At 44.2% G+C, this 26,234-nt stretch overlaps 1 protein-coding gene across 2 annotated transcripts in view; it reads left to right on the top strand.

Annotated features, from left to right (window-relative positions):
* The first annotated feature begins 1,773 nt into the window (after window positions 1–1,773).
* rabl6b (RAB, member RAS oncogene family-like 6b) overlaps window positions 1,774–26,234 on the top strand; it is a 46,524-nt gene continuing 22,063 nt past the window's right edge. The window contains exons 1-11 of one of the 2 annotated variants that reach the window (XM_088995061.1): window positions 1,774–1,923; window positions 8,077–8,437; window positions 8,961–9,095; window positions 9,465–9,512; window positions 12,753–12,782; window positions 13,148–13,200; window positions 13,356–13,444; window positions 23,971–24,111; window positions 24,502–24,607; window positions 24,708–24,811; window positions 24,890–25,272. In XM_088995061.1, coding sequence (XP_088851187.1) covers window positions 8,308–8,437; window positions 8,961–9,095; window positions 9,465–9,512; window positions 12,753–12,782; window positions 13,148–13,200; window positions 13,356–13,444; window positions 23,971–24,111; window positions 24,502–24,607; window positions 24,708–24,811; window positions 24,890–25,272 — 1,219 coding nt within the window. In that variant the 5' untranslated portion in view covers window positions 1,774–1,923; window positions 8,077–8,307. Of the gene's footprint in view, window positions 1,924–8,076; window positions 8,438–8,960; window positions 9,096–9,464; window positions 9,513–12,752; window positions 12,783–13,000; window positions 13,053–13,147; window positions 13,201–13,355; window positions 13,445–23,970; window positions 24,112–24,501; window positions 24,608–24,707; window positions 24,812–24,889; window positions 25,273–26,234 lie in introns of those variants that run through there. The other variant, XM_088995060.1, reaches the window with a different exon arrangement.

The raw sequence follows: 26,234 nt of genomic DNA, 5'->3' as shown, positions 1-26,234 counted from the left end.
TGTATCTTGAGAATTATTGGTTTCATTCCCTATTCTTTCTTTCTGACATTTGTTAAATGACCACTGAGGGTACCCACAGTTAGTGAGTGCTCTCCTGATATGTTTTGACTCCTTTTCTCTACCTTCAATGCTAGTTGGTATAAGTTTAGCCCTATGCTGGAGGGTTCTGATAACTCCTAGTTTGTGTTGTAAAGGGTGGTTAGAGTCAAAAAGTAAATATTGGTCAGTGTGCGTAGCCTTCCTAAAGACTTCTGTTTTTAGCGCTCTGTCCTCTTTTATAATTACTTTACAATCCAAGAAGGCGAGTTGGTTCTCTTTAATGTCCTCACGAGTAAATTTAATGTTGATGTCTAGCGAGTTGAGGTGATCTGTGAAGGATTGAATTTCTTGTTTTTTTAATTATGACAAAAGTATCGTCCACATATCTAAACCAGTGTCTAGGTTTTGTCCCCGGGAAGGATGTGAGGGCCTGTGTCTCCATCTCTTCCATGTACAGATTAGCCACTATGGGTGAAACTGGTGAGCCCATAGCACAACCATGAATTTGTTTGTAAAATTTCTCCCTAAATTGAAAATACGTAGTATTAAGGCAGATTTCTAATAATTGGCAGATGTGATCCGGTTTAAGTTTGGTTCTTTCATGCAGAGAAATGTCCGACAGCAGTCTCGTCCTCACCACTGAGACTGCTGCTGCGGTTGGGACAGATGTAAAGAGAGAAGTCACATCGTATGATGCCAAAGTTTCCTCAGGTTCCAATATGAGGTCTTTGATCCTCTCTACAAACCCTGTGGTGTTCTCTACATGATATTCTGCATTACCAACCAACGGAGCTAAGATAGTTTTTAAATATTTGGCTACATTGTATGTAGAGGAGTCAATGCTACAAACAATTGGTCTGAGGGGGGAACCCTTCTTCTCAAAAAAAGTCTTTATCAACATCGCAGGGATAATACAAGTGGGCCTCAATCGGCAGTACATTTGCACCTAAAAGCTAGCAACTACTCATTTGACGACAATGAGGTTAAAATCTTAGCGAAAGAACATAGATGGTTTGAAAGGGGGGTAAAAGAAGCGATTCTTATAAAACGGCTGAAGAAACCTTCTCATCGAAACATTCACTGTTTTTAATGTTTGTACTTGCTGGCGTCCATGGTTTCGTGTGAATAGAACAACGTGAGGATTTTGTTTGCATTGCTTGCATTTTTGAAAGGAAATCGTCAAAAAAGTGTAAAGACGTTTTTATTTGATGCACAAGCTTATTTTTCACTTCACTACTGTAGAAAAAGCATGCTAGATACGCAATCAATGAACCCAATGATAAATTTACATGCCATATCAAAGATCCCCCATTTACGTATTGCCCCCCCCCCCCCTTTTAATGCAGTTCTCCGCAGGACAGATATATCGACAGTACGGTTATATCGACATTTTTACTGACTCCCGAGAATATCGATATAACGAGACTTTACTGTATATATATATATATATATATATATATATATATATATATATATATATATATATATATATATATATATATATATATATATATAATGTGGTGTGCACCCCCCATCCCCTTTCTCTTTTTGAGAAACCTACACAGGCATGGGGGGACCACCCTGCAATGTGAGGGTGACGTTCCACGGGGCCGCCTTCAACAAATGCATTATGCTTACAATGTGCCTTCCAGTACCACTCTCGTTCTCATCCTTTCGGGCTTTATTGTGCCTTCCAGTACCACTCTCGTTCGCATCCTCTTGGGCTTTATTGTGAAAGCGTCAAGGGAAGTCTAATGAGTTTCAGTCGCGTGTTTGATGGCTAGGTGAGACCATGCAAGTTTCCCTGTAAAGGAATGAAGCCACAATATTGGATGTCTGATTGAATAAATATGTCTGAATGCCATTTCCTCCTCTTTGAGAACCGTGAGTATCCTACCCACCATTGCCTTCGCAGGAGTCGTCTTCCAACGGAGCTACTAATGTACATCCGCAGAGGGGAATGCTAAGCTAGTGCGGACTTGTTTTCGCTCACATTTGTTATTTGAGACTAAGGCTGGTGATAACGTTACCTTTCAAAAGAGGTTGGTTAAAATCGGTCGTGGTTTGGAAAAAATATCGTCGCATTGTCTTATCGTTCTGATCTTAAAGTTGCAAATGTATGCAAACGAGCTAACAGCACGTAACTCTAATGCTAGGTCGTTATGTTCAAAAGCAGATGTGCAGCTAACTGAAATTTCAGAATCGAATCAAGTAATGGGGTGGGGGAAGACAGCAGAGAAATGTGACATTGTTAATATAGTCGTACCGTTAATGCGTGCGCGCACACAATACACCTCATCGATGATGTCATAGATAATGTAATGATACACCACAGGAGTCTTCAATGAATAAATTGTCACATGAGGTGTTTACTGTATGTTTCTAAGGGGAGTCTCTGATTTCAACAAGATAAATTATGTTATAGATGACATGAAGTTCAGGTAAAGGCAAATGAAGCATGAATCAATGAAAGACAGTGTATTACTCAACAACTTAATTGTACCACACAAGTGCGAAGTAAACGCATTATAGTAGAGTAAGTAGACCATTGTGTCCTGTACTGCAATTCAGCAATCAAACAAACCAAAGCACAGATTATAACAATAATACTAACAAATCTAAGGCTTTACCACATCAATCTCTAGAACTTTTCATGAAAATGGATATGGACACAAGTGGCACTGGAGTGGAGACATTTTATGCACATATGTGGAAGTGAATGAGTTAATAGCTCATCCATAATATTTATTAAAAAAATACATCTATGGTCTTCTTCTTTTCTTTTCGGCTTTTCCCTTCAAGGGGTTGCCACAGCAAATCAGTGTCCTCCATCTTTAGAGTTTTCATCCGCATGTTTGTTTTGGCCAAGCTTTTACGTCGGATGCCCTATGGTATACATATGAAAATATAGACCGACAGTACTGTCATAATCAGATATATACCTATGATACCAACATGTCCAGATGTTGACTTTTACTCAGTATACATTCACGCATTGTTCTAACCACTTATTCTCACTACAGTTGAAGGCATGCTGGCGACCTATCCGAATTGTCAACAGGAACTAACTTATCACCAGCCAATAGCAAAACACAATTAGACAAACAACCCTTCCCACTCCCATTAACGGAGATGGACAATTTAGTCCTCAATGAACTAGTTAAGCATGTTTTGGCACTGTTGTCGACTCCTTGAAAGTGCAGAGTTTGTGGTTTCAAATCCAGACTCTGGCCTTCCCTTGTGGAGTTTCCATGTTCTCCGCCATTCCTGTGGGTTTTGACTGGGTCAGGGGTCTACAACGAAGGCTATAGTGGGCCACTATAGGGTCTGAGTGAAGCTGGGCTGCATCAAGTCTTCCCCCCAAAAAACTTTTTTTAAACAGAATAAAATAATACTGTATTCTTCAATGGTTTTGGTTCTACTAAACCCGGCACAATTCCTGATAAAATATTTTACTGTTCTCCATAATCTTAATTTTTATTTTTCAACACAAAATAACATGGAAAAAAATCAAAGAGTGTTATTTCCGCTGGTACCAGATTAGTCAGGGTCCTGGGCCTGCGTATGACATTGAGCACGACATAGTGATTGGTTGAAGGTCAGAAACTGAAAATAATAAAAGTGTTTTTGTTGTACATTTGGTATTTAATTAAATAAAACAATAATAAAAACTGAAAACTATGTACCAGTGCTATATCTGTGTTAGCAAATTAGAATTAATCTTCCCCTTTTGTGTGTGCGCATTTATGTGTGCGTGTGTGTGTGTGTGTGTGTGTGTGTGTGTGTGTGTGTGTGTGTGTGTGTGTGTGTGTGTGTGTGTGTGTGTGTGTGTGTGTGTGTGTGTGTGTGTGTGTGTGTGTGTCTGTGTATTTATGTATGTGTGCAAGTATGACTGTATTTATCTGTGCATGTCAGTAACTAAAACATATCTGGTGCTCCAGAGCAGCCGACTGGTGACAGCCACTCTGGTGTGTTCTTTCTCTGTTTAAATCTGTATTTAGCAGGTGCTTGGAGAGTGTGCTAACACATACAGCATCCCTAACAACGTTGCATGGGCTGGTTACATTATACTTACTCATCCAGGCCGGGGCCTTCTAACTAGTGTCCTGCTAGCCACATTTGGCCTGTGGACCATGGCTTGATACAGTATTCTGTGTACTCAGGTTTCCTCTTAAAATGTATACACATTTCAAAATAGCAGTTCTGATGATATCGATAGTAATTTGTCAGATATTTATATGACCAGCCATTCTTTTTCTTTACGACAAATTCTATCCACCCATCCATCTTCTGCCGCTTATCCGGGGTCAGGTCGCGGGGGATGCAGCTTCAGTAGGAAAGCCCAGACTTCCCTCTCTCCAGTCACTTCCTCTAGCTCTTCCTGATGGATCCCGAGGTGTTCCCAGGCCAGCTGGGAGACATAGTCTCTCCAGCGTGTCCTGGGTCGTCCCCGGGGTCTCCTGCCAGTGGGCCATGCCCGGAACACCTTACCATTGAGGCATCCAGGGGGCATCCTAATCAGATGCCCGAGCCACCTCATCTGGCTCCTCTCTATGTGGAGGAGAAGTGGCTCGACTCTGAGCCCCTCCCGGATAACCGAGCTTCTCACCTTATCTCTAAGGGAGAGCCCGGACACCCTACGGAGAAAGCTCATTTCGGCTGCTTGTATCCAGGATCTCGTTCTTTCGGTCACGACCCATAGCTCATGAGCATAGATGAGGGTTGGGATGGGGTTGGGACTCCCAGATACTTAAACTCCTCCACTTGAGGCAAGATCTCCTTCCCGACCCGGAGAGGGAACTCCACGCTTTTCCAACTGAGAACCATTGACTCAGATTTGAAGGTGCTGATTCTCATCCCAACCGCTTCACAGTCTGCATCAAAACGCTCCAGAGAGAGTTGGAGAGCCCCGCTTGAAGGCCCCAACAGTACCACATCATCTGCAAAAAGCAGAGATGATGTACTGAGGCCACCAAAACGAAACGCTCAACGCTTCGGCTGCGCCTAGAAATTCTGTCCATGGAGGTTATGAACAGAATTGGTGACAAATGGCAGCCTTGGCGGAGCCCAACCCTCACTGAAAATTATTCCGACTTACTGTCGGCAATGCGAACCAGACTCTGACATTTGTCGTATAGGGACCAAACGGCCTGTATCAGGCGTTCCTGTACCCCATACTCCCGAAGCACCCTCCACAGAACACCCTGAAGGACACGGTCAAATGCCTTATCCAAGTCCACATAGCACATGTAGACTGGTTAGGCGAATTCCCATGCACCCTCGAGGACCCTGTTGAGCTGGTCCACCGTTCTACGGCCAGGGTGAAAACCACACTGCTCCTCCTCAATCTGAGGCTTGACTTCCCAACGAACCCTTCTCTCTAGAACCCCAGAATAGACTTTACTAGGGAGGCTGAGGAGTGTGATCCCTCTGTAGTTGGAACATACTCTCCGGTCCCCCTTTTTAAAAAGGGAAACACTCCTCCCGGTCTGCCAATCCACAGGCACCCTGCTTACCACGCGATGTTGCAGAGGCGTCTCAGCCAAGACAGCTCCACAACATCCAGAGCCTTGAGGAACAAGGAGCTTTTTAACCACATCAGTGACTTCAACCACAGAGATCGGAGAGGCCATCTCAGAGTCCCCTGACTCTGCTTCCTCCAAGGAAGGCGTGTTGGTGCAGTTGAGGAGATCTTCAAAGTGCTGTACTCTGTCCACCGGCTCACAATGTCCCGAGTCAAGGTCAGCAGCGCCCCATCCTGACTGTACACAGTGTTGTTAGTGGTGCACTGCTTTTCCCCTCCCGAGACGGCAGATGGTGGACCATAATTTCCTCGAAGCTGTCCGGAAGTCGACTTCCATGGCCTCACCAAACTATTCCCATACCCGAGTTTTTCCCTCGGCGACCACCGAAGCCGCGGCTAATTGATACCTGTCAGCTGTCTCAGGGGTCCCACAGGCCAAATAGGCCCGATAGGACTCCTTCTTCAGCTTGACGGCATCCCGTGCTGCTATTTCTAATGGGTCAGAATTTAGCTGGAGCCTCGGCATACCCTGGACTGGTTGAAGGCAATGACAGGCGGCACATGTACAATAGAGTTTTGTTTCACAGGTTTGAGCAATTTAGAGTCAATTAACATTTGTTTCTTAAATGGGAGAGGAAACTCACATATATTAAATTAGATTAGTTTAACCTTTATTGGTATAACAATGGAGAAATCCACAATTCCCAGCAGCAAAGTTTAAAAGGAAGAGAAAAGGAAAACAAGTAGGAAAATAACATAGAAAGGCTTAAAGAGGTTTGTGTCTCTTCATAAACACTTTAGCTCAACCCCAGTGGAATGAGAAAAGATGACATAGACAAAATAGTTATTGTAGAATATATATCTGGACAAAAACGTAAAAGACATCCAGTGTACAGAAAAATGTGTCCGTCCGACCTGGATGGAAAACAAAAACTGCAACGTTTACATTACTTACGTTGATGAAGTATTCTGCTGCATGTCGAACTCTTTCGCGATGAAGGATTTTCTTGTTGGATTGTCCTCCACAGCCACGATTGCTCGGTCACATGACCAAGTCACGTGACCAAGTGACGGCGCGACCAATACAGATTTCGATAATGGTGGTACTGTATACAAACCCCTAAGCAAATATTGATTCACCTTAAGTATCTTTTTTATCAATATAAACATAGCAAAATGGCCGGCGGGAGATGAAAAAGAGCACCGTAGCAACCGGATTATCGTAATAACCATGAATCGTACTAAACGGAACTAATTATACATGAAAAGACTAGAAATGTGCACGGCAAATGAAAATAGTATCGTAATAAGCAGTATTATCGCTTCGTCTGTGTAGGCTCTCAGTCGTACAGGAGTGGTCCATCGATGAGAAGGTTTCTTCAGCCGTCATCTGTACAAATTTGTAGGTTTCGGACGTTTCACCTCCTATCCAAGAGGCTTCGTCAGCGAACTAAAGTCTGACTGGTCATATCGGCCCTATTTATATATCCCTAATGTCCAGCCATGGTGGCGCCGGACACAGCTATGATCGGTCCCTACTCTCAGGTTGGGGGGAGCAGAGGACCACTCCCTGTGGCCCCACTGATTGTTCCTACATTCCTGACTAACGACTGGCCCATTTCCCCCACTCCCACCGGTATCACCTCATCAGCATTACGAATGTTGCCTAACCTGTTTTGCCTAAGCAGGCTATTGTATGAACGATCCAAATTGAACCTCACCCCACCAGACCGGTTTAATGAAGGATTTTGTTGTTTTATAAGAATCACTTCTTTTACCCCCCTTTCAAACCATCTATGTTCTTTCGCTTAGATTTTAACCTCATTGTCGTCAAATGAGTGGTTGCTGGCTTTTAGGTGCAAATGTACTGCCGATTGCGGCCCACTTGTATTATTCCTGCGATGTTGATAGTGTTTTTTTGAGAATTTGTTGAGTCTCCCCAATGTACTGCTCTTTACAATTTTCATTCGTACAATGTATGGAATAAACTACATTACTTTGTTTTTCATTTGGTAGCCTATCTTTTGGATGCACTAATTTTTGCCTTAACGTGTTTATCGGTTTGAAATAAGTAGGAATTTTGTGTTGCCAAAGGACTCTTTGTAATTTTTCAGAAACTCCTGCAATGTAAGGTACTGCTACTCCTCTCCTTTTTGTATCTTGAGAATTATTGGTTTAATTCCCTATTCTTTCTGACATTTGTTGAATGACCACTGAGGGTACCCACAGTATTATCACTATAACCGATATCGATATAACGAGACTTTACTGTACTTGTAGATCTGTCATGTCAGTTGCGTCAGTGCTGATTGGTTGAAACCAAAAGACACACACGTGCATAGATGTTCACGCACAGCAGACAGAAATGGACATTCGACTGCTGACGCACACTTCAGCCCCATTGTTTATGAATATTAACTCTTGTTTTTTGGGGGAATGTATTATGCAAATCTTTACCTCAGAAGGAAAAGGCATCAATGATGGTGTTGTTTTTATTCTTATCTCCTCCACAGATGACACTGGAAACACCATGATGACCTCTTCTTTTTCCAAATGGCCAGAAAACAACTTCTCAAATATAGTATTGTGCGTGACAACAGATTAGAGTGTTGACAATAAGCATCAAAACTCAACATTGCAAATTTCCTTCAGGTTACATGCTAATTTGATTGTGGAGAGACCCACTTTCCACCCCCATTGATATCATAGATCAAAATCAAATTCGTTTTTGACCAATTACAAACATGTTTTCGGCATTGAAAAAGCTGGTAGGATCTGAGCCGGGCCAGCTCAGGGACAAGAACATTCCTGCTGGCCTGCAGTCCATGAACCTAAGTTTGCAAAGACGCTTCGCTAAAGGGGTCCAGTACAATAGTAAGTTTTCATACATTTTACATTTGGAAATCATACCACCTGCATGGCTGAGCAATCTTAATTTAAAAATGAAGTACTGTACTGTACTTTATAAGTTGTATCCAAAGAGGAAGCTCTTTTATGGCTCGCTTGATGTATCTTTTACCCCTGGTCGTCTTTAAGGCATCCACCTGCACCATTCTTCTAGACATTAATCTCTTAATGGACTAAATGAATTTACGTTGCCACATGCTAAGAACGCCTAACTTGAATACATTATTTTCTTTGCAACATTTTTATGTAATTTCCTCTTCTATGGCAGAATGGTGACCTTGTTTGACATTTACAACTACGAGCACATTTTATTTGTAAAGGGCATACCTGCCGTTTGTGAGTGTACAGATGTGGCAAATGTTATTTTTTTTCACTGTTTATTGAAATCCCCAAACTCACAACGACATTCGCCAAGAGTTTTAATCGTCAAAAACAGCTTTCCTCTTCATGCTGAGATTTTGAACGTTTTTGTTTAACCCCCCCTTCCAAGTGAAAATCGTCATTCGTGGAGATAGGAACACTGGAAAGAGCACTTTATGGTATCGACTGCAGGGCAAAAAGTTTGTGGAAGAATACATCCCCACACAGGAGATCCAAGCCACAAGTATCCATTGGAATTACAAAAGTAGGTCTTTTATTTTATTATTACTATTATTATTTTTATATTTAAACACAATATTATGGTAAATTTTTGTCGGTGTGTCTGTGATTCTATTTTGTTGATGTATCCACATTTACGTGTGATGTTGACTTTATTCATTCCAGTGGCTCCATATCAAGGTAAACTCGTTAGACTTAACATTAGTCTGGTACCCGTTCTGTTAGCTTTCCCCCCTTAGCAAAGCACCTGTTCTCATAGTGTTCTAAATAATAGAACAGTAACTCAATCTGTGTGAGAGTATCATCGTAATCTGCGTCCTAGTAAACATTTCCACTTCACCACTGCATTTTGATAATGAAATTCCTTTGTGGTCCTCATATTTGTATATCTCAGCTACGGATGATGTGGTCAAGGTGGAGGTGTGGGATGTGGTTGACAAAGGTGAGTGGTGGCTCTGAAGCCTGTCACGCTCTCAATCATTTTGTTAAATCTGACCTCTTCACCATTGATTACATTGCTGATTCTCATGACTCCATGTGTGGTAGCTGTATTGTTTCCTATTCTCAACTCATCATTTTTTTCTATACCCCTCGCGCACCTCAGCCCAAAAATATCCTCTTCCTGAAGGTGTAGGTGAGAACCACTGTAGTGTGTACAAATGCAATGCTGTTGTGTGAAGTTAATATGCTCCACTGTCCTCCACTCTTATCTGAGAAGAACATTCTCAATGTTTTCTATTTCACTATCCCTTCAAATTGTGCTGTTTTTTTTTTTTTTTGCTCTGTGTAGATAGTAGCACAAATCATCTACACGTGTACAGTAGAAAGCTGACTGATAGTGACATATGTTAACTGTACAGTACTACTATGACATGCATCTGTAAGCTGAATTTCTGTAAGAAAGGTTTGTGATGCTATGCTTGCTCCGTTCTTGAACCAACATAAAGCAATATACTAAGTCGAAAAAAGCCTCATGCTTCTGATATCTTGATCTTTCAGGCAAAGGCAAAAAGCGTGGAGACAATTTGAAACTTGAGAATAAGCCACAAGAGGTAATATCATTCACATGACTGTCGTGTGGAGAACAAATGGCTTACTTGTTCGGTTGAGGGGGTGGGGGAGACCAATCATTTGTCAATATCAAATGGAAACATTTATTCTTGTGTATTATTATTATTTCGTAATTCCCAACATTTGTGTCTTGCAGTCAGATGAGGTAGCCCTTGATGCAGAGTTTCTCGATGTGTACAAGAACTGCAATGGTGTCATTATGATGTTTGACATCACCAAGCAGTGGTGAGAATCCTCTGTCTGTCATATGGTTTGCACCCTAAGCACTTTGTACTACTGTATCCGTGGATTTGGAGGCATTCTTTCAACATAATTACATTTTAACCCATGGCTGTGAGTTTTCTCTGAGAAGAATCAATCATTGAAATAACAAATGGTAAACTAATTATGCTACAATGTGTTGCAAACAAATAAATATGACAATTTCTACAGCATTCTAGCACCAATTAAGCTGTGCATTTGTGCTAACACATATCCATTCATTGAAGCCTATGTAGCAGGCAATACAGCCAGACAACATTATAACCAAAGTGAAGGTCAAGATCATCTTTATTGTCCAATATTCCCTAACATAAAAATACACAAAATACAATCGGACAAATACATAAACAAAATCGTATGACTGAAAGGGACTCAAACAGGGTTAGGAGCTGCTGTGAGGGAGCTGCGCAGGGGGCTCCATGACGTAATACTCCACAATGCTGCTTTAAAAAAATTGTATAGAGTTCATACGTACTGTATCTTTATAGAGCATATATTTTCTTAAATTGTTCTGACTAACGACTGGCCTGATTACCCAATTGGCCCTGGTATCACCTCATCAGTATGAATTGAACCTCACACCACCATTACGGTCAAGGGAAAGATTTTGTTGTGTTATGAAAATAGCTTCTTTTACTCCCCTTTCAAACCATCTATTTTCTTTCGCTAAGATTTTAACCTCATTGTCGTCAAATGAGTTAAAATCCTTCCCTTAACCGTAATGGTGGCGTGCAGTTTAATTTGGACCGTTCGTACAATAGACTGTTAAGGCAACATAGGATTAGTCATGCTGATGAGATGATACCAGGGCCAATTGGGCAGTCAGGCCAGTCGTCAGTCAGTCAGAAACTATCAGTGGAGCTGCAGGGATTAGTCCGCTGCTCCCCCCCATCTTGAGAGCAGGGACCTATCATAGCAGTGTCCGGCACACTGGACAGTAGGGATATATATAGGGCCTATACTACCAGTAAGACTTTAGTTCGCTGAAGAAGCACCTTGGATAAGAAGCGAAACGTCCGACACCTTCAAAGAAGTACAGATGATGGCTGAAGAAACCTTTTCATCGATGGACCACTCCTGTACGACTGAGAGCTTACACAGACATATTTTATTAAATGTTTATTTTTCAGTACAAACCAGGTTACTTATACAAGCCTTACTAACGACCGTTCGGAATGTATCTCGTTCGTAAGTTGGGGAGCGTCTGTATATGATAAAGTGAGGTAGTGCATTGAAAAAACTGTTCCCGAACATGCTGGTGCCAGCCCGGAGACTCACCAACTCTTCCCCGATGACAGCAGCCTGAAGAAGCTGTGAGATGGGTGGGTGGGTTGCCTGCGATCCGGATGGGTTGGTGGGTCAGACGATAGTTGTAAATGTCCACAATTGGGGGGGAACACACCAAAGATCTTATCAGCTGTTCCACCAATAGCAAGATACAGTGGATGCTCCATACAACACAGTGATGCAGCAGGACAGGATGGTTTCGATGGTGCCTGTAATGATATGAGCAAATTGTATTTACATGTTCAACTAGTGATGCCTGGCTAAAGACCAAAGGAGCATGCGCGCTGCTTCAAGTCAGTCTGACGAGAGCCACACATGTCAATTGCATTCTCCGTCCAACCAACACAGCCGTCCTAATAAAGAACCTCAACTCTATCCAGAAGTTGTATCACTTTATGGTATCGACTGCAGGGCAAAAAGTTTGTGGAAGAATACATCCCCACACAGGAGATCCAAGCCACAAGTATCCATTGGAATTACAAAAGTAGGTCTTTTATTTTATTATTATTATAATTATTTTTATATTTAAACACAATATTATGGTACATTTTTTTCGGTGTGTCTGTGATTCTATTTTGTTGATGTATCCACATTTACGTGTGATGTTGACTTTATTCATTCCAGTGGCTCCATATCAAGGTAAACTCGTGAGACTTAACATTAGTCTGGTACCCGTTCTGTTAGCTTTCCCCCCTTAGCAAAGCGCCTGTTCTCATAGTGTTCTAAATAATAGAACAGTAACTCAATCTGTGTGAGAGTATCATCGTAATCTGCGTGCTAGTAAACATTTCCACTTCACCACTGCATTTTGATAATGAAATTCCTTTGTGGTCCTCATATTTGTATATCTCAGCTACGGATGATGTGGTCAAGGTGGAGGTGTGGGATGTGGTTGACAAAGGTGAGTGGTGGCTCTGAAGCCTGTCACGCTCTCAATCATTTTGTTAAATCTGACCTCTTCACCATTGATTAAATTGCTGATTCTCATGACTCCATGTGTGGTAGCTGTATTGTTTCCTATTCTCAACTCATCATTTTTTTCTATACCCCTCGCGCACCTCAGGCCAAAAATATCCTCTTCCTGAAGGTGTAGGTGAGAACCACAGTAGTGTGTACAAATGCAATGCTGTTGTGTGAAGTTAATATGCTCCACTGTCCTCCACTCTTATCTGAGAAGAACATTCTCAATGTTTTCTATTTCACTATCCCTTCAAATTGTGCTGTTTTTTTTTTGTTTTGCTCTGTGTAGATAGTAGCACAAATCATCTACACGTGTACAGTAGAAAGCTGACTGATAGTGACATATGTTAACTGTACAGTACTACTATGACATGCATCTGTAAGCTGAATTTCTGTAAGAAAGGTTTGTGATGCTATGCTTGCTCCGTTCTTGAACCAACATAAAGCAATATACTAAGTCGAAAAAAGCCTCATGCTTCTGATATCTTGATCTTTCAGGCAAAGGCAAAAAGCGTGGAGACAATTTGAAACTTGAGAATAAGCCACAAGAGGTAATATCATTCACATGACTGTCGTGTGGAGAACAAATGGCTTACTTGTTCGGTTGAGGGGGTGGGGGAGACCAATCATTTGTCAATATCATATGGAAACATTTATTCTTGTGTATTATTATTATTTCGTCATTCCCAACATTTGTGTCTTGCAGTCAGATGAGGTAGCCCTTGATGCAGAGTTTCTCGATGTGTACAAGAACTGCAATGGTGTCATTATGATGTTTGACATCACCAAGCAGTGGTGAGAATCCTCTGTCTGTCACATGGTTTGCACCCTAAGCACTTTGTACTACTGTATCCGTGGATTTGGAGGCATTCTTTCAACATAATTACATTTTAACCCATGGCTGTGAGTTTTCTCTGAGAGGAATCAATCATTGAAATAACAAATGGTAAACTAATTATGCTACAATGTGTTGCAAACAAATAAATATGACAATTTCTACAGCATTCTAGCACCAATTAAGCTGTGCATTTGTGCTAACACATATCCATTCATTGAAGCCTATGTAGCAGGCAATACAGCCAGACAACCTTATAACCAAAGTGAAGGTCAAGATCATCTTTATTGTCCAATATTCCCTAACATAAAAATACACAAAATACAATCGGACAAATACATAAACAAAATCGTATGACTGAAAGGGACTCAAACAGGGTTAGGAGCTGCTGTGAGGGAGCTGCGCAGGGGGCTCCATGACGTAATACTCCACAATGCTGCTTTAAAAAAATTGTATAGAGTTCATACGTACTGTATCTTTATAGAGCATATATTTTCTTAAATTGTTCTGACTAACGACTGGCCTGATTACCCAATTGGCCCTGGTATCACCTCATCAGCATGAATTGAACCTCACACCACCATTACGGTCAAGGGAAAGATTTTGTTGTGTTATGAAAATAGCTTCTTTTACTCCCCTTTCAAACCATCTATTTTCTTTCGCTAAGATTTTAACCTCATTGTCGTCAAATGAGTTAAAATCCTTCCCTTAACCGTAATGGTGGCGTGCAGTTTAATTTGGACCGTTCGTACAATAGACTGTTAAGGCAACATAGGATTAGTCATGCTGATGAGATGATACCAGGGCCAATTGGGCAGTCAGGCCAGTCGTCAGTCAGTCAGACCATTAGAAACTATCAGTGGAGCTGCAGGGATTAGTCCGCTGCTCCCCCCCATCTTGAGAGCAGGGACCTATCATAGCAGTGTCCGGCACACTGGACAGTAGGGATATATATAGGGCCTATACTACCAGTAAGACTTTAGTTCGCTGAAGAAGCACCTTGGATAAGAAGCGAAACGTCCGACACCTTCAAAGAAGTACAGATGATGGCTGAAGAAACCTTTTCATCGATGGACCACTCCTGTACGACTGAGAGCTTACACAGACATATTTTATTAAATGTTTATTTTTCAGTACAAACCAGGTTACTTATACAAGCCTTACTAACGACCGTTCGGAATGTATCTCGTTCGTAAGTTGGGGAGCGTCTGTATATGATAAAGTGAGGTAGTGCATTGAAAAAACTGTTCCCGAACATGCTGGTGCCAGCCCGGAGACTCACCAACTCTTCCCCGATGACAGCAGCCTGAAGAAGCTGTGAGATGGGTGGGTGGGTTGCCTGCGATCCGGATGGGTTGGTGGGTCAGACGATAGTTGTAAATGTCCACAATTGGGGGGGAACACACCAAAGATCTTATCAGCTGTTCCACCAATAGCAAGATACAGTGGATGCTCCATACAACACAGTGATGCAGCAGGACAGGATGGTTTCGATGGTGCCTGTAATGATATGAGCAAATTGTATTTACATGTTCAACTAGTGATGCCTGGCTAAAGACCAAAGGAGCATGCGCGCTGCTTCAAGTCAGTCTGACGAGAGCCACACATGTCAATTGCATTCTCCGTCCAACCAACACAGCCGTCCTAATAAAGAACCTCAACTCTATCCAGAAGTTGTATCAGTTACCGAACCCGCTTACACAAAGCAACACATGGTGTCAGAAGTGGTCTGGAAGACAAGAGGACGATAAAATGACTTGGAACGGAAGATTCCACGGAGGAAAGACATTGAGCACAACCCCCGGCAGAAAACGACAAAAATGGAAGCTTTACGTCCACCCACAGCTTTGCAGCTAAAATGTCTGCATGATGATAATGACGTCTTTAATATTGAGGAAGCGGGAGTGACAGACAATTATGTCAGAGCGGTGCCTGACTTGTATGTAGTGCGAGGAGGGAACTGTTGGAGAAACTAGAGAGTTGGTGGTTTGCCCTGGAGAGGAGAGCAGTGAAGGTCAGTCGCAGCAAGTGTGAATGAAAGGGACCAAAGTGCAAAAATGAGGTTACAGAGAGAAGAGATAAAGAATGATGATTTTAAGTCAATGGGGTCAACTGTCCAGAGCAAAGGAGAGTATGGAAAATAGGCAAAGAGGCGTGTACAGGCAGGCTGGAAAATGCTGGAGAAAAATGTCAGGTGTGATGTGTGATTGAAGAGTTTCAGCTAAAAGGAAAGAACACGTGTATAAAACTGGTGAGAACAGCCATGATGTTTGGACTGGAGACAGCACCATTGAAGAAAAGACTGCAAACAGAACTGAAGGTAGCGGAGATGAAGATTTTGAGGATCGACGTTATGGCACCCCCTGTGAGGCTGCCTCAACCGCAGCGCATACCCCTGTTTTGAGTCCAAACATACTGGGGGAGATGGGCTTCTTCATTTCTGCTCATCTCTGTTATTTTTTTCTTTTTTGCAACTCCTGTGATCGGGGAAACCACTCGCTCACGCGATTCCATTGTTTACAGTCGAGACTAGCTGCAAACATGGCGAGGAAATCACGGGTTAGTGGCCACCAAACCAGACATCCCGACAAGCTGAAGAGGAGGAAATGTGGGTGTTGCGCCGGGAAGGATTGCCGCCGCAGGAGGAAAAGATACCGACATGTCCTGCCGTCCGTCATTATGAGGAATGTCCCGGTCCCAAACAAGATGGACGAGCTAGCGGCACTAACACAACACCAGAAGGAGTACCGAGACGCCAGCGTGCTACTACTTTCCGAATTGTGGCGTATGTCAATCATTCCGGATGCTGTGTTGGACAGCTTCCAACTCGTACGTTCGGACAGAAATGCAGGGAGCTGTAAGAGGAAAAGAGTTTGTGTGTTGTGTTTGTGAACGACAAACGGTGCAATCCTGGGCACAGATCAAAGACTGCACTCGGGACATTGGATTGGATTGGATTGGATTTGCCTTTATTAGTCTCGCAGTGGAGAAATTTACATTTCACAGCAGCAAAGTTATGAAAGAAATGAAAGTAGAAAAGCAAAACACAGGAGCTGCTGGAAAGGCAGCCACTCTCGCGGCGCCGTCTTGAAGTCAAAAGAACAAAAAAAAAACTAACAAATAACATGACAACACAAAGACACAGAGAGACATTCATTCTTAAGCACTTTCTGTACCCTCTTTGTTACATAAAGCAGTTCCAGATGAAAGAGGAGAGCATCAAAGCGTCTCTTCACCAGTGGATCAGGGACATCATGGTGGAATGTGCACGTCGACTACAAGCTAAATGTTGAAAGCAAACACGCAGCTGTAGCATCCATTGACGAAAAGAGATTGTCTCACATCTCCTGTCCTACATAAATCAGCTTCAATTCCATCCCGCGATAGTTCCATATACGCATCGGCGCTCTGCGCTGACGCTCCTTCCTTCTTATCGCGGGCTCCTCAAGCCATCAAAGTCAGCTTTATTGTCAAACGTGCTAATATGCATGACATACAGCACAAATGAAATTAATGTCCTCTCGGACCCAGCGTGCAAGACATGCAAGGCACTTATAACGTGGCTAAAAGACATACAATTGACAACAGACAATACTTGTAATTTCTGTATGTAAAGTGAGGAAGTGACGTACATAAAGTGACGTAATGTAGTATTTCAAAAACAAACAACAAGAAACCTTCCACAAGAATTTTCACACGTCATAGCTGTGACGGCGTACATTCCCTCAACGGCAAATGACGGCGTAGCGACTGTTGCCCTGATGACTGCCGTGAACAGGCTGCAAACCCAGTCCCCCAATGCCTTACTCATCCTCTCTGGGGACTTCAAACATGTCTCCTTGCAATAACATACCATCTTGGATTTGTTTTATCCAGCCTGTGTATAAACCCCTGCTGCACACGCAACCAGCTGTGACCCGCATGGTCAGAAGACGATCCACAGAGGCTGAAGATTCTCTGCGGGACTGCTTTGAGTCATCAGGTTGGAGCTATTCAGTGGGTTTCAGGGGGAGGATATTGTTTCACTCACTAACACCATCAAGGATTACATAAACGTTTGTGAAACAGCGTACTGACCAGTACCATGCGTGTTTCTCCAGCAACAAACTGTAGATTTCTCCCGACATGAAGGCCCTCCTGAAGGAGAAGAAAAGGACGTTTGTGTCGAGGAACAGAGAGGGGCTAAAGGCCGTGCAGATCCAACTGAGGAGAAAGATCAGAAAGGGGAAATGGGCCTACAGGATGAAACTAGAGGAGCAGCTACAAACCAACAATGTCACTGGTGTTTGGAGGGGCCTGCAAACCATCTCAGGCCTTAAAAGCCCAGTTACACTGAATGAGAATGACAACGAATGGACCGATGAACTAAACTGCTTTTTCAATCTGTTTGACCAGTTGTCTGTCGCCCCAACGTCAACACCACCTGTAGCTGCACCTTCACCCACTCTCTTTGTGGACCTCCCCTCCCTGCCTCATCTCCTGTCCAGCTTCCTGCAACAAACAACTGCCCTCTCAACCGACGGCACACTCTAAACTGACGCTACACCCTCAACCGACGCCACATCCTCAACCGGCGCCACATCCTCAACCATGGTTCCTACATGTCTGTCACAACCACACAGGGGAGTAACCAACTGAGGAAGATGAAGTTGAGGAAGGCACAGGTACGGACAACAGGGTTGAAGTGAGGTCTTGGAGAAAGAACAAAAAAATAGAGTTCAGGATGATCGTACAGCATGTAGCGTGTACTCAGAGTTCGGTGAGTGTGGCAGTGGGAAGGGGCAGGCTGGGCAGGGTTGGGAGGGAGTTGAGTCTCCGGACTGCCTGGTGGCAGAAACTGTCCTTGAGCCTGCTGGTCTTGGCTCGGAGACTCTGCAGTCTCCTACCCAATGGCAGCAGGCTGAAGAGGTTGTGGGAGGGGTGTGTGGGATCGCCAGCGATCCTGATGGCTCTGCGGGTGAGGCGGGTGTTGTAGATGTCCTGAAGGGGGGGGAGAGAGACACCGATGATCTTCTTAGCTGTCCTCACGATGCGCTGCAGAGTCTTACGGCAGGCCACGGTGCAGGCGCCGTACCACACGGTGATACAGCTGGTCAGGATGCTCTCGATGGTACCGCGGTAGAAGGAGGTCGTGATGGGGGTCGGGGCTCCAACTCTTTTAAGCTTGCGGAGGAAGTACATGCGCTGGTGGGATCTCTTGGTGATTGATGCCGTGTTGTGGCTCCAGGACAGGTCTTCGGATATGTGCACTCCCAAGAACTTGGTGCTGCTCACTCTCTCCACTGCAGCCCCGTCGATGGTTAGTGGAGCATACTGGGGGCGCACTCTCCTGAAGTCCACAACAATCTCCTTCGTCTTCTCCACATTCAGACGGAGATTGTTGTACTTGCACCACGTGGCCAGGCGGCTGACCTCGTCCCTGTAGGCTGTCTCCTCGTCGTTGTTGATGAGGCCCACCACAGTCGTGTCATCCGCAAACTTTATGAAGAGGTTGGAGCTGGGTGATGATGGTGAGCAGTCGTGCGTGAGCAGAGTAAAGAGGAGGGGGCTCAGCACACCCCTGGGGGGGCCCCTGTGTTCAGCGTGATGGTGCTGGAAGTGTTGTCGCCAACTCTGACTGCCTGTGGTCTCCCCGTCAGGAAGTCCAGCAGCCAGTTGCACAGGGAGGTGCTGATCCCCAGTTTGCTCAGTTTATCGGTGAGCTGTTGGGGGATGATTGTGTTGAATGCTGAGCTGAAGTCGATGAACAGCATTCTGACGTAGGAGTCTCTGGTCTCCAGGTGGGTGAGCGCTGTGTGGAGAGCAGTGGAGATGGCATCATCAGTAGAGCGGTTGGGCCGATATGCAAACTGGAAGGGGTCATGGTTGGGGGGGGGCAGCCTTGATGTGGTTCATAACTAGCCGCTCGAAGCACTTCATGAGGATGGGAGTGAGTGCGAGCGGGCGGTAGTCATTGTGGCAGGTGGGGGACGACTTCTTAGGGACCGGGATAATGGTGGTGGCTTTGAGGCACGTCGGCACAACAGCCTGGCTCAGAGATGTGTTGAAGATGTCCGTGAAGACATCTGTGAGCTCCACAGCGCAGTCTCTCAGAACACGGCCAGGAATGCCGTCGGGACCCGGGGCCCATGAGAGAACAAAAAAGAACAAATGTATCCATCCAGCCGCAGACTGTCCAACAGCAGCGACCTTCCACTGAACAAAGCGGGGCTGTGAAGATGGTGCCCATTACAGGCGCAAAAAAAGCACAATGGCCCCAGAGCTGTCCAGCGATGACAGTCGAATGGCACCGACATTCCTCCCATTCAACACAGTACTGGCATATCCATGCTGCCGAAAAGGCACAACCGCTCAGTGCAGTCTCCTCCTTGATGAATGTCGTGGTCAAAAATGCTGAAAAACAATCCCTATCCGTTCCACACGACGCACAACAACACAAAGTGACAAAAGAAAACACAAAAACAACAAAAAAAGCAAGGCTCATCAGAGCACTTGCTGGCGGCTGCCTACTCGGGCGCCATCTTGGACAAACATGGACATTGAGCAGCTATCCATTATCCTCAGGCCGCATTACCTTCCACAAGAATTTTCACACGTCATAGCTGTGACGGCGTACATTCCCTCAACGGCAAATGACGGCGTAGCGACTGTTGCCCTGATGACTGCCGTGAACAGGCTGCAAACCCAGTCCCCCAATGCCTTACTCATCCTCTCTGGGGACTTCAAACATGTCTCCTTGCAATAACATACCATCTTGGATTTGTTTTATCCAGCCTGTGTATAAACCCCTGCTGCACACGCAACCAGCTGTGACCCGCATGGTCAGAAGACGATCCACAGAGGCTGAAGATTCTCTGCGGGACTGCTTTGAGTCATCAGGTTGGAGCTATTCAGTGGGTTTCAGGGGGAGGATATTGTTTCACTCACTAACACCATCAAGGATTACATAAACGTTTGTGAAACAGCGTACTGACCAGTACCATGCGTGTTTCTCCAGCAACAAACTGTAGATTTCTCCCGACATGAAGGCCCTCCTGAAGGAGAAGAAAAGGACGTTTGTGTCGAGGAACAGAGAGGGGCTAAAGGCCGTGCAGATCCAACTGAGGAGAAAGATCAGAAAGGGGAAATGGGCCTACAGGATGAAACTAGAGGAGCAGCTACAAACCAACAATGTCACTGGTGTTTGGAAGGGCCTGCAAACCATCTCAGGCCTTAAAAGCCCAGTTACACTGAATGAGAATGACAACGAATGGACCGATGAACTAAACTGCTTTTTCAATCTGTTTGACCAGTTGTCTGTCGCCCCAACGTCAACACCACCTGTAGCTGCACCTTCACCCACTCTCTTTGTGGACCTCCCCTCCCTGCCTCATCTCCTGTCCAGCTTCCTGCAACAAACAACTGCCCTCTCAACCGACGGCACACTCTAAACTGACGCTACACCCTCAACCGACGCCACATCCTCAACCGGCGCCACATCCTCAACCATGGTTCCTACATGTCTGTCACAACCACACAGGGGAGTAACCAACTGAGGAAGATGAAGTTGAGGAAGGCACAGGTACGGACAACATCAGTTCCCCACTCCTCGGTACCTGCTCCAACCAGCAGTGTGCCATTGTCCAGCACCCGTTGAACCTGAGCCTGAAGCTGGGCAAAGTTCCAGAGCTGTGGAAAATTTCATGCCTGGTCCCAGTGCCCAAGATCCCCCACCCAATGGAACTCAACAGCTACCGACTGGTGGCGCTGACGTCTCATCTGATGAAGACGCTGGAGAGACTCGTCCTCGCCCAACTCCGACCACTGGCGGGCTCATCACTGGACCCGCTAGTTTGCCTCCCAGCACAGCATACCTGCTCCACTGGGCACTGGTACACCTGGAGATTGCTGGGAGTACTGTGAGAATGCTTGGAGCCGCCTTCTCCTGCCCATCCTGACAGCACTGGGCCATTCCTTCAGCCAGAGACTATTACACCCGCGCTGCATGAAGGAGAGATACAGCCGCTCATTGCTACCGACTGCTGCCAGGCTTTTTAACAAACACGCGTGAAAAAAGTAAATAAATAAAATAAAAACCTGCACGTATAAATTGTAAATAACACAGCCATGTGCAGTAAATACAGTTACATATATCGTATGCTTTTAATTGTATTTTTGTACTTTGTAATATGTACAATTCCTTTGATGAAACATTTTGTGCCAGTACTTTTATTTTCAACGCCCACCCCCACCCCTTTCAATTTTGCTGCTGTAGTTGCAAATGTCCCCACTGTGGGACTATTAAAGGCTTTCTGATTCTGATTCTTTGGGAGTGACCAGGCTGGACAGAATCAGGAATAATTGTATGAGAGGGACAACTCTCTAGATAGTAGAAGTTTTGGAGATAAAATCAGAGAGGTTTGACTGAAATAGTTTGGACATGGCCAGAGGAGAGACTGAATACATTGGGAGAAGAATGCTGAGCCTTGAACTGCCAGCCAGGGGACCAAAAGGAAGGGAGGCCTAAGAGGAGGTTTGTAGACGCTGTCAAAGAGGACGTAAAGGTAGCTGGTGTGAGAGATAAGGATGCATAAAACAGGGTTAGATGGAGGACACTGATTTGCTGAAAGCCGAAAGGAAAAGATTTAATATTGAGGTCCCAGGAGTTAGTCATAGTACTTGTAATTTTAAAGTACTGTATTTTCTGGTGGTCAAAATGCATGAATGAAAAAATATTTAGAAATATAATATATAAATATGTAAAAGTTTTCCAAATATGAGGCACACCTATTATCGGGTGCTACAGTAGAGGCTGGGGTTATGCACTACTTCTGCTACGGGGGAAAGGGAGTCGGTTGCTGCTGACAGTACAGGTAACATCCAACTTATGACCGGCGTGAGTTACGACCACCCGTTCATACAACCATGACCACCAGACCTATTTTTTATATTTAAATTCTACACCTGGCACCGCAACGCACTAGTAGTCCGGCACCATCCAACATTCCTACCATCCTTCGCCTAAAAGCCACAAAGGTGTTATTTAGTCGATGCTTTCACGTGACTAATGACACCGAAATTGTCACGTGCCAGTTGACAGCTAGGGCGGGGCCGCCGCCCCCGACCCCCGCCAGCCGAAGAAGACACAAAACAAAATTACAGTCAAGGAGAAGAAGGAGATCGTTGAGAAACACGAATGAGGTGTGCGTGTTGATCCCCTAATCACCGATACTGGGACATTTCAATGAGTCGCTGTCACCTCACATGATCACATCAGTTTCGTAAGATCTTACAAGTCAGAAAGCAACAGGTGTCAATTAAGAGCCATCAACAACCATCACAAATGTAAATAAAGTGACTTTATTATACAGTGCAGTGTATTTCTTTCATTACAATACAATAGCACATTCATTATACATCTCATCTCATTTTCCGTACCGCTTATTCCTCATTAGGGTCGCAGGGGTTGCTGGAGCCTATCTCAGCTGTCTTCGGGCACGAGGCGGGGGACACCCTGAATTGGTTGCCAGCCAATCGCAGGGCACACAAAGACATACAACAGTCACTCTTACACTCACACCTAGGGACAATTTGGAGTGGTCAATCTGCCTGCCATGCATGTTTTTTTTGAGTGTGGGAGGAAACCGGAGGACCCGGAGAAAACCCACACGGTTCTGGGGAGAACATGTAAACTCCACACAGGGAGGCCGGACCGGGACGCGAACCGGCGACCTCTGCACTGTGTGCTAACCACTCGACAACCGGGCCGCCCTTCATTATACATAGAATAAGGTATTTTGTGTGTAGTTTTAAGGCTTATTTAGTTGAAAATTATATTTTTATGGAGACCTGGGAACGAATGACTTACACACACTGTCTGGGAACCAATTAAGTTTGTAAGCCAAAGTCTCACTGTACTCACTGTACTGCTTGCCTTTTGAAGTTGCCAGCAAACTGCATTTGTTTAAAACAGGCCCTGTAGATAGAAGCTAAACAGCACTGACATGCTATCCACCCCCCACCCCTCCGATTTATCAGATACATGTGGTTGAAACATGTTTAGTATAATTACCGTCTTATAATGTGGTGCATCTTATATATGGAAAAGTTCAACGTCATTCATTGAAGTTGCACCATATAATTCTGTGCACCATGTACAGTAAAGTCTCGTTATATCGATATCGGATATATCGATAGTCCCGGTTATATCGATACTATTTCTATGCACGCACGGAGAAAATTACATGCAAACAGGGTCGGATATATCGATAGTCCCGGTTATATCGATATTTTTTCGGACTCCCTTGAATATCTATATAACGAGACTTTACTGTATATGGAAACTGATTTAAAATGTCATTCATTGACGGTACGCTTTATCATCCGGTGCGCCTTATAGTCCAGAAAATACGGTAACTCCAGTTTTGACACATGGGTTTCTACTGGATTTGTTTGGTTGGCAAACCCAAAAATATAATACTGAGAAGTCTTCCCTATATATTTTCAGGACGTTTAACTACATCTTAAAGGAACTTCCCAAAGTTCCCACACATGTACCAGTGTGTGTGCTGGGAAACCACAGAGACATGGGTGAGCATCGGGTCATCCTTCCTGATGACATCAGGGAGCTAATCGCTGGATTGAATAGGTAATCATCTCTTACCAAATGCCACATTCTATTTGTTTAGTATTATATCTAAAAGAAAAAGCTCAAATTTTGTAGATGTTGATGGAAAGGCCCACTTAAAGTCAGTTTGGGCTAAACTGCAGTCAGTAGTGAACTACGTACCTCCCTGTACCCTACCTCGAGTGTAAGAGAGCAGTTCCAGTGATTGTCATCAATGTTTTACTCCCCCGAGTGGAGAAAAAGGGGAACACTTGGAATTATTTTGCTGAACTCTTCTTAAAACACACGTATTTCTGGTTTGCATAAAATGATTAATTATTATATGATGCCGAATGAAAACTCAAATGTCATGTGTTGTTCGTTTGAAAAATTTGGAAGCTCCAAATGCAGCTTTAAAACGTTGTTTTCTAGGCCAATGGGATCATCTTACATCCACTATGCTGAATCTTCAATGAAGAACGGCTTTGGGCTAAAGTATCTGCACAGGTTTTTTAACATCCCCTTCCTACAACTCCAGGTAATCTGCTCTCCTTGTTTGCTCAGAGTAGTCCAAGTGATTTGATGGTTGTTCCTGTATGCACCCCCATATCCTAATTTTTGCGATTTTGTGTGTGCAGAGAGAAACCCTTCTGAGGCAACTGGAGACAAACCAGTTGGACATGGATGCCACCCTAGAAGAGCTTTGTGTGCAGCAGGAGACAGAAGATCAAAATTATGAAATGTACAATCTCATGTCCTCTCTTCTTCTGCTATTTGTCTTCATTGTGTCACTGTTGTAACCTCTTTGTCATTTTGTTAGTTTCTTGGAGAACTTGGAGTCCCGCAATAAGGGCTATGGCTCACCTGGTCCAGCCAACGGTCAGAGTCCCTCCTCAGGCTCCCAGTCCCCCATTGTTCCTCCTGGTGGGGCCTCCACAGGAAACTCCAGCCCAAGCACACCTCAACCCGTGATCCCCTCGCAGCCACTCCCACAGTCGCCCTCTGTGTCGCCTCCCTCGCCTCCAGCTTTTGCTGCTGCCGTTGGCAGAGCAGCCTCGCCTTCAGCTGAATTAAAGTCTTCAGCTCAATCACCAGAGCACCTTCAGTCCTGTGTCACAACAGTATCGGCCCCCCAGAAACGCAGCTTCATGTCTCGTTGGTTTGGCTCATCGCCCATCCCTGAGGCTTCTGTTGGCGCATCAGGTATGACTATACTACATGACAACACATTTTGTTTTTGCATTTTGCAAAATGGGTAGAAGAGACCCTTTTCAGGCAAGTTTATTCTTTTGTGATTAATTCTTGGATGAAAAGCTTAAGTGGCATATATGAACACCGGAATTGCAATGCAGCTGGCTGACTGCTAAAAGGCTTTGGATTGCATTGGATTTACCTTTATTAGTCTAGCAGTGGAGAAATTTACATTTCACAGCAGCACAGGTCTGATTAAGCTAAGTTAAAAATTGGGAAACCAGAACTTTTTCTTATGCTTTTTAAAATATATTGTTGTTGCATGTAAATCTTATACAAAGTCTACACCCATGTTCAAATAACAAAAATGAGTTCAAGATAATTTACTAATGTTTACAAAATAATACAATGTACAACTATGTTTGGGGGAAACATTTTAAGGGGTGTGTGGGTGGGTATTCAAAATTAAAATTAAGAAGCATTTGGAAAAGTGCGTATCCCGCTTATAAGTGGGAACATTCAAACACATTAAATAGAATTCAGCACACATGCCTGTGACCGTTTCAAGTCCCCTTGATTAACGCCAAGTCACGTTCATCTATTTTAGCATTTACTAGTATTAGTACACTTCCGCTGCTCTTTTCATGTTGCTGTCTGCCTCTTTGCAGCCTCCCTGACCAGATATTCTCCTCTTCTTTCACTAATTTTGGAGGGGTGGTCCTGTTCTTGGTGACACTTCCAATTGTTGCCGACTGTCACTAACTTCCATGTTATTGTTAATGCCTTGCTAGTTATTTTCTTCCATCATCCCGAGTGATACATTTGAACTGTGAGATCCTAGCATTGCCGTAGAAACATCCTGTGGCTTGTGCTGCAAGTTGTGTCGACAATATGTCACAACATCTGAACTTTATTGTTTCATGAATCAGCCGTTTGATATGGTGGTAAGGGTGTCCTGAATCCCACTTAACGTG

The sequence above is a fragment of the Hippocampus bargibanti genome, linkage group LG04 (genome assembly GCF_051943395.1).
Source record: "Hippocampus bargibanti isolate YZ-2025 linkage group LG04, ASM5194339v1, whole genome shotgun sequence".
Lineage (NCBI taxonomy): Eukaryota > Metazoa > Chordata > Actinopteri > Syngnathiformes > Syngnathidae > Hippocampus > Hippocampus bargibanti.
Note: the sequence above shows the minus strand (reverse complement) of the source record. Positions and strands in the feature narration are given on the sequence as shown.